General features: G+C 45.8%; 1 protein-coding gene across 1 annotated transcript; it reads right to left on the reverse strand.

Moving 5' to 3' along the window:
- Positions 1–4391: 4391 nt before the first annotated feature.
- On the reverse strand, positions 4392–7944 carry LOC144108306 (uncharacterized). The gene is made up of 3 exons (XM_077641570.1): positions 7932–7944; positions 6293–6358; positions 4392–4975 (listed from the first exon to the last, which is right to left on the reverse strand). Exons 1-3 carry the CDS (start codon positions 7942–7944, stop codon positions 4392–4394), a joined length of 663 nt encoding a protein of 220 aa, XP_077497696.1.
- Between the last annotated feature and the right edge of the window lie 1447 nt (positions 7945–9391).

Consider the following 9391-nt stretch of genomic DNA (forward strand, 5'->3'; position numbering starts at 1 on the left):
ACTACCAGAAGTCCTCGTTGCGCCGCTGTCTAGCAGAGATGCAGCAATGGCCTCCCGTCGCTCGCCCGGCTTCCTCGCTGGACGGAAGCCACCTTGCGCACACTTATTCGCGCCGCCCCTAGCCGCTCGCGCGCAAGTCCCAGCGCGCGGCAGCTCTTGCGCTCATCACCGGGCTTTCGTGGACTTCGTAGCTACGAATTCACGGCAGCTTTCCCGCACAACTCGTCGTGCCCACATAGTTCCTTTGGGACTGATGCAGCGGCGGCGCATCGAAAGTCCTTTGCGCAGCTTCACGGCCCTACTCCATGATGGCGCTGTTCCAGGCGGCGTTCGCGGCAGCGGAGTTCAAGGCAATGCGCGATTCCCAGCAAGCACTCTGCATTCCTCAGCGTCTTTGACGACTGTGGCGTGCTGTTGGTGGCAGCGTGGCCGTCCACTGCGGTCATAGGCGGGAGGGACATTCGGAGGCCCACTACACTCTTGCTGCGAGTGCCCATGGATTTGTGTTGGCGTTGCTGGTGACCCCCCTTCCACCCACCCCCACCGGATTACTTGTGCCTTGATCATCTTGATCTCGCCTCCTACGCCGCATTGTGCCGCAAGCGCGGTCTGCTGTACCATGGGTGCGGCGCGCCAGGGTTCCTACCTCAAGACGTCCGCCTTGCCGTCTGACTCCATCCAAGCAGTCTTATCTCCACACTTAGTCACAAGAAAATAAAAATGGGGTGTAACGAGGATGCAACGTGTATGTTTCAGCGTTTGCTGTGCTGTGAGAAGGCGCAGGACAGAAGGCTGCGTTGAATTCATGGTTGCAGCTGTTGCAGGCTTTCATTTCATACCTCCATGGTTTTCCGTTGGCAACATCGTCAAGGTATGTCGGTTTATGCGCTTTTTTTTCGCCCAGTAGAGCTCAAACCTTTTTTACTGTTCTCATAACACGTCACTGGGACTTACTACGAGGCTCGTGCGAGAGGCAAAGCGAGAGGGAGATTTCAAGCAGCAGAAAATCCGTGACCTGAAAACGCGTATCTGCAGCGTATGCCCATCTCTTTTCTCTTGGCCCCCAAGTTGCTCTTTACATGCGTTTGCTTTTGCGTGTGCATATATTCTTTTGTAGCCCTTAGAATGTTTGCTTAAAGTGCATCAACTTTCAGCCTGCATTATGTTTTTCTTGCTTCATCTTTCAGATTTATCAGAGTTAGGAAAAATTTGGCCATTATTATATGCTGGTGCCGTGGTCATTGTGCATTAAATGGTGCATACATATGCGTCCGCTATTTGTAGTCATTTAAATGCAAAGAGCATGTCTAGTAAACCGAAATGACATTTCTGTTGCGCTGCTATTTCCTGTTATATAGGCGTGATCGGGCGACTTTTTGAATTCATATTTTCCTTTGTGCGTAAAATGCTAGTACATTTCATGTAAACCGGCAAGTCCAGGACGGCCGAGCCAGCATGCATTCACAAGAGCTCCACCTACAACGTAAGCATGTGCCTGAAATTTGGCACGTATGTGCGCTTAGATGCCTGAAGGCTGCATGAAAAAAATGGCAGTGGCCTCACTTGGGTAACCCTGGAATTCAGCGAAAAGCAATCACGCTTGCTAAGCGTCTGAGGCTCGTCCATGGCAGCTCCGCTACACGCTCGCTACAGCCGTTCTATATATACCCACACGACCACGTGGCTATGACGCGGTATCACATGGTATTACGACACCCACATCGGATGTGCTCATGTGGCTTCACATCACCCCTTCGGATGTTCTTAACGTCAAGGGTCAACCCAAAGGTCACCCAGTGTCAAAGGTTAAAGTTAAAAAGTTAAGGGTCAACTAAAGGTCAGGGGTCAATGGTTCGTCACCATAACTGTACCCCATATGGTCATACACGGCTAACGTGGTTGCGCTGAAGATCGTTCAAGGTCATTGTCCGGCCTACGCGACGACTGCTTTACCTAGAGTAGTGAAGCTTTTCGCTTCAAAAAGAGAAATAATTTTATTGAGCCAGAGCCGAGGAATCGAGCATTAACCTTTTGTGGCTTCCCCTGGGAGGCACAACTTCTTTGGACACTGCTAGATGTGAGGACATTTTTTGTATGTGTTCGGGAAAATGAGCACCTTGTGGGGAGATTACAAATGTTCCGACGGGATGTTTTGGAGAGATTTTGAGGAGGTCTTGTGTTTGTTGGGTTAATGGCTCATACTTGCGGCCATGACATTGTCCGGTCTCAGGTCATGCCTGGTCTCAAGTCATGTCACACCGATGAAATTAACTTGATAAGAAAAAATTGGCAGTGGCTTGTCTCGGCTATGCCAGGATATACGTAGCGAAAGCTAAGGCATAGCTTGTTTAGCCTTGGTTGATCTTATTGCAAGTCCAGGTTATACCCCTGTCACACAGGCACTCTAAAGGCACTTTGAACTAATGCTCCTTTATGCTCCCAAAGGAGCGCTACTTCAAAGGAGTTCGTCCGTGCTACACGATCGCGGAACGACCTTCGCAAGAAGTTTTTAGCGCCCTCATCGGCGAAAAGCGTTATTAAAATTGCAAACCTCACTGCACATGTAAATACAGAAATGTCACATTTTTTTAGTAAATTAGTTTTATAACCATATTATGTTAAAGCAACAAACAACATGGCCGACATGGCGGCATATTTACCGTGGCTACCGTGACGCTCGTATATCTGGAACGAGAGTATGGCGTGGTGAGACTGCCACAAAACAAATGATCTTATATTTTAGAACACCACTAATCTTATGAAGTGAATTTATAAAATGAAAATTGAACGTTTCTTTTCTCAATTTATTTATGCTGTTAACTCGCTGGGAGAGAGAGTACTCCCTTGAAGCCTCAAAGGACGAACTCGAGCTGCCTTGTTTCGAAGCTCCTTTGAGCTAGGTGTCCTTTGGCGCGTTCGTGTGGCGGCGCACGTTCGTCCTTAGAGTAATGGAGCATTAGTTCAAAGTACCTTTACAGCGTCCGTGTGACAGCCACGAAATGACAGGGCAATAAGTCCTATGATGACTTTAATAAATAAGTGTGACATAAAAACCTCCAGCCAAGAGCAAGCATCAATTACAACAAGGATAAATGAACTAAGTTTCCTGTGTGCTACAAGGCATCAAACAGAGCAGGCAATTAATATGGGCCAGCAAAGATCAACATTGCAATTTATATTGCAATAATTAAACATAAATACACTCCATCATGTTGGAACTGGCGTCTCTAACCTTTGAATATAGTGCAATCCACTTTCTGATCATTATAGGCAATTATTGTTATATCTGGACCAAAGTCAGAGGACATGTAGAAAAACTACCCAACCTTCTTAGGTAGAAAACAGATATGTGAAATGTCAGTTTCCTTCACACTGCTGCTCTTGAGCAAAAAACTAACATATTGTCACAGACTATAAGATGACAAAGTGGGCATTGGGCAGTGGCACAGCACTGAGTGCTCATGCTAGGCCCTCCACCATTAAATCATGCCATCACCATTTGTCATGTATATTCCTGTCTTCATGAGCTTGCCATCACGTAACATAACATTTGGTGGACGTGTGGGGTTTTCATCCCCATGATGTTCCAGGATCATCTTCGGCATGCTGTGTCTACCACGGTCGTCAGTCTTGTGTTCCTGCTCCACCCCGCTCGGCTGTGCCTGGAGCCACCTGACCAGGACTGACTTCGTCGTTTGCCCCAGCCCCATCCAAAAAACATTACGCACTAATCCTACTGACCAGACTCTATGCGTCTCGACCGGTTCGAGACACAGGGGCAAACAACCCTCCTGCCCATGACATTTGGTGTGCCCAACGACCTTGACACAAGCTGACCTATATGTCCCGGAAGCTTTGTGGACCAGCACTCATGCGATCACCTGTTCATCTCTTTCATTGTGACGGCAAGCCCTACATCTTCTCTTCTGAGTTCGTCCCTCCTGTCACACCCATCATCATGTCCTGCATTTCATTTTCACTTCACGTGTTCTTTTTTATCTTTATGTGCTGTTTATGTAATGCCCCCTTGCGGGCCTATGAGGTACAATTAAACTAACGTATTACATTCTAAAAAACAACAAAAGCTGATGCATCGTTTAATGAATTTATGAATGTGATTACATGAAGACAACAGCTTAAGAGAGCTCCACCAATCTGGCAGCAGCAAACACATGCAAAGAGCACATGAACATGTTCAGAGGGTACAACATGCCACTTTGACAATACCACTAGCAAAACAGAAACATGGATTTGAAGCAGTCTACTAGCAGGATCACAAGAGAGGTCATATAACTGTGGAAGTGTCTGGTCACCACTCAGTGCTCGCAGAACACACCCCGGCTTAGAAGTATTGTCAGCACAGTTTCTGCAAACGCGCTGGAGCAAAAGGATCACTCAGATGGTTTTTTGTGGGTATGTGTTCTTCGCACATGATGTCTCAGGTTTGCACTGTTTGCAAAAGCCATGGGGCATAGATTGCATCGGTATGGCCTCTCGCCTGTGTGGATATGAAGATGCTGTTTAAGGTTGCTCTTCAGAGCGAAGCACTTGCTGCAATGTGTGCATCGGTATGGCCTCTCGCCTGTGTGGATACGAAGATGCTCTGTCAGGTGACCACTCGCAGTGAAGTCCTTGTTGCAATGTGTGCATCGGTATGGCCTCTCGCCTGTGTGGATACGAAGGTGCTGTGTCAGGTGGCTGCTCAGAGTGAATTCCTTGCTGCAATGTGTGCATCGGTATGGCCTCTCGCCTGTGTGGATGCGAATATGCGCCACCAGGCTGCACCTGGTGGTGAAGCTCTTGTTGCATTGGGTGCACCGGAAGGGGCGCTCTCCGGTGTGTGTCCTCTGGTGATCTTTCAAGTGAGAGCTAAAATTCGTGGAGTACCCACACTCAGAGCACAGGAACCGGCATCTTCCTGCTTCTGGCCTATGTTGAGGCAGTAAGTCAATCCTGCTCAGAGTTCTGGTTGAGCCTGGGCAATAGAAGAAAACATATCATTTGTAAAATGGCAGGGATATCTTTCAGGGAATGAATGACTGCTGGCTCACGTCCCAAGAGGATTAACATATAGTGACGAAACTTTCACAAAAATTTATTTATGGTGCCAGAATATGTGCTGTCAAATTGAATAAGACTTGAAGAAAACTTGATCCTCATATAGAAAATTTCACCTAGCAAGGTAGCATGCGTTCTTCAGCATGAAAAGCAACCCCCGCCCAACACTGAAAAAAAAACTATCACATTCCAGGTAGCAAAAAGCATATAGATATTAGAAGATACTAGTATGGGTTCCGACCACTGTTAGTAATACAGGAAATGGCAAAAAGCTGCAAACCAGCACTCTTTGACACCTTCAATTTGCACACGTTTTTCCTCATTAATAAAGTCAGATCAGGATCAAACACATCTACAAGAAATAGTTTTAATGTGCAAAGTACCCATTGCAAATTAGCAGCCAATCCATGGGCTCTAACCAAATCTAATTTATGATGGCTGCGTTTGACCCGTCCATGCATAAAACCATAGTCTCACATCATAGAAAGCTGCAACCACACACACACACAAAATTCCTCTCACAACATGGCCTCAAAAATTAATTTTACACCACAGTCCCAGAATGCAGACAATGAATTAAGCCATGGATGGAACAATGTGTGGTACATAATCTTCTCAACCAATCTGACAGAATAACAACATACGTCCTTTGTTAAAACACTCAGTGGTGGGGCCCAGTAGTAAAGCTGACTGGGAGCTCTGGAACTACACAACACAGGTTTAACCCCAGAAGAATGTACAAACAAAAATTTTTTATTGCAAACAGTAATGTGTGCTAACGATTCTAATTATTACATGCCATACCACATCTAGAAGCCCGTGTCCAGCTTACTCAAAAACAGCACAGCACATGAAAGCACATAGGTGAAATCTAGAAGCTGAGAAAGAATAAGAATTGCTTCCCACAGTTCAAGAAGCCATTAGGAAAGAATGTTGGTTACACCTTCTGACCAACATTCTTTTTTACTCCTTAAATTGTGAAGGTGCACAATTGCGGAAGACATCTAGCAAACGCAAATACATCAAGGAAGGGAAGAAAATTCAAAACAAACACGTAAAACATTATTTGTAAATAAGTTCACTGAATCTCCATTCCGCAATTCGACTGTTATAATCATCAATTAAAATTTGTGCTGATCAGTGTCGACTATAGCACCTTACCTGCAACACACAAACACAGAAAAGGAAAAAATATTTGCTCTGCTTCCGTTACGTGTGCTCGCTACAGACAAACGTGAATACTCCTTGAACGTGAAGATCATGGCATCACAAATGCCAAAACATGCCTGAACATAGTGCACTGCACATAGAACAGAAGGCAAGAAACATGTCTTGGCAGAGAGTGATAACACGGATGGCTAAAGTGGAGACTTGGACTTCATCAAAAAGGTGAGAAGATGGGCTTTCAACCTGAAAAACAAAGAAAAATAGAAGATGAATCACCAGCCAGCAATTCCTATCTCAACTTATTCATTTTTTTCCAAACATTTTTCTGCAACAACATATAATGAATATTGCAAGGTGAAGGTGCTCAGCGAAATTGCAAAATGCTACAGCAAAGACGGTGTGATAACTAAAATGTCAGCTGGAGTTTCAACACCAGCGATGGACTTGGACACCAACAAAAATGGCTCAGAGCAGAGCTTTTTCAAGGATTCAGATACCTGTGCCATATCTACAAGCTTCTAGAAACTTGTCCATTCTGGCTAAACAATTATTTTGCTGATCCCCACACACAAGATGAACACATTGAAGTAAAAAGTCGACCCTCTTTTGAAGAGAAGAAAAGTAATCCACACAGTCAATAAAAAAAAAGGATTAGTCTTATCGGCCACACACAAACACAGAAAAGGAAAAAAAATATTTGCTCTGCTTCCGTTACATGTGCTCGCTACTGACAAACGTGAATTAAACATTGGCAACAAGTGAAAAACATGAGCATGGCATCAGAAGTTGGAAGCACTTTACAAGAGCCAGAACAAGAGGATTACTGCAACAGTTTGCAATTAAGTGCTCGAATGCATAGACAAGTGGCTTGCATGTTGCATTCCTCTGAGCATCGCTCAAGCCACTCTATTTCATTTCAATTATAGGGAAATCATTGAATGTCACTCAGAAACTAGTGTGCCATGAAATGATAGGGCAATAAATCCTACAATGACTTTAATGTAGAAATGCGTCCAAAACCTCCAGAAGGAGCAAGTATGAAGCACAGTAAGAAATATTGAACTAAGTTTCCTGTGTACAACAAAGCATTAAACAGAGCAGGCATTTAATATGAACCAGAAAGGATCAAAATTTAAATATTCTATTGCAATACCTAAATGTAAAGACAATAAATCATATTGGAAAAGGGATCTCTAACCGTCTAATAGTGCAATCCACTTACAGTCGAGCTCACATATAACAGCCCCACTTAAGACGAACTTTCACTTACAATGAACGAGACCTGCGCGACCGTCAAAGTATACATTGTTTCAATGAGGGCACAAAATCACACACATAACGGACGTCATTAAGCCCTGCTGATCGGTTACAGCGGACGGCGTAAACACGGCGCCGCCCTGCGAAATAACCTGCCTCCGACCCCTTTGTGTGCCTGGCGCGCAGCATGTTTTCCCGAGACACATCGCAGACCAACTGGCCGCCCCGTTTCGCGCCGCTCCCGAGAAAGCTACCCTTCCCCGTCGACGCGCCTTCAAACATCGCCCTCCGGCCCCTCCTCGCAAATCCGCTCCCCTCTCCTCTTTCTCTTGAAAAATCGGCGCGTGCCTCCACGATCAACCGCGCTACCGCATTTGCCGATCGTAGAGGCCATGCGCCGTGAAACAGGCTTTCCGTGGGAGCCAAGAGGTGGCTGCACTGTCACTCACGGACGCCCCTCATTGGTCTCTCTGCTGGCACTGTGCGTCTGTAAATTTAGCTCAATTGGCTTGATTGCCGCCTGCGCACACTTTTGTCACTCTTGTTGCGGTGCGGACATGTCGATGGGTTCATTCAAATCGCGGGCCCTGGTTGTAATTCGGGATGGCGGATGGGAACACCGTGCCCATTTCCATTGTATTTAGCGGCACAGATGATGAAAGCTGCCTGGGAGGAGGTGACGGCCGCTGGCGAGCGGAACTGCTTCCGCAAGGCCGGCTTCGTCGACACTTTCTAATGCCGAGCCTGATGCTCCGGAAGATGACAAGCCCGGCGGCGATTTGTGGCAGCTCGTCGTCGACTCCGACATCTGGGGGTCATCACATTGGTTGGAATGATTTCATTTCTGTCGATGGCGATGCCGACACCGCGGAACCGTGCACGGACGAGGGCATCGTTTCTGAAGTGCGGGACGAGAGTGACGCGGAAGAATCAGATGAGGGTGAAACTTAGGAGTCAGCACCCATAAGCGCGCCTGTAGCAATGAGCTACATAGAAAGCCTCAGGCAGCTTGTCTATGCCAAGGGCCTATGGCGATAGCACGCTTCTACTTTAAATAAACTGGAAACCTCCCTCATCGAATCCGCGCTAGAGAAACAGACGTCCAACACAGACTTTTTTGCACAAAAAAATCTTGTTTTGACAAGCAACTGTCTTTAAAGCTGTGGTCCACTTACTATGCACTTCGGGATATAACGACCAGACACCGCATGATGCTCATATTTGTTATAAGCTGGCTCGAATGTATATTATTGAGAAAAATAGAAAATCTGATCGTTATAAGCGATGATCGTTGTATCTGAACCAGAGTCAGAGAACATCTATACAAAGAATACTAAAAAAAACCCCCAGCTTCCTGGGCAGTAAACAGATATGGAAAATGACAGTATATGTCAGTTTCCTGCAGGCTACTGTTCTTGAGCACAAAACACATTGTCGCAGACTAGAATACGACAAAGTGGGCTGTAGAGCGGCACCCAGCATTCATGATCGGCCTATAGCCATTAAATCATGTCATCACCATCCGTCATGTAGTCCTGTCTTCATCAGCTTGACGTCAGGTAACAATATTGTTCACACTGACATCTTGCACTTTTTCTTACCTGATACAATACATTAACCATGGTCATTGTAAAGCTTTCTAACAGGGTACACAACAGAATAGATCTAGACAGACTTCATAGCCATACTGGCATATTTAAACACCTGCCTACTCTTGAGAAGAAAGCTGATGAGATTTTCAATGAAGCAGTGCTGAAGAGACAGCCATGAACTAACAATGTACCTCATGTGGTTGTGAAGAAAGCGGGTGGTTTACAAAGGCTATGAATGCATATGTCGCCTCAAGAATGTACCCGTTTTAGACTCAGAGTAAATCCCATGCATGAACATCTTTCAGCGGCAACTGCTC

This window comes from Amblyomma americanum, chromosome 10, assembly GCF_052857255.1.
Source record: "Amblyomma americanum isolate KBUSLIRL-KWMA chromosome 10, ASM5285725v1, whole genome shotgun sequence".
Classification (NCBI taxonomy): domain Eukaryota; kingdom Metazoa; phylum Arthropoda; class Arachnida; order Ixodida; family Ixodidae; genus Amblyomma; species Amblyomma americanum.

What these genes read in the sequence shown, in the direction of transcription:
- LOC144108306 (XM_077641570.1), bottom strand. An exon ending in CACGTTCAAGGAGTATTCAC is followed by an intron (nt 4,976 to 6,292) that starts GTTTGTCTGTAG and finishes TCTATTGCCCAG; the next exon opens with GCTCAACCAGAACTCTGAGC.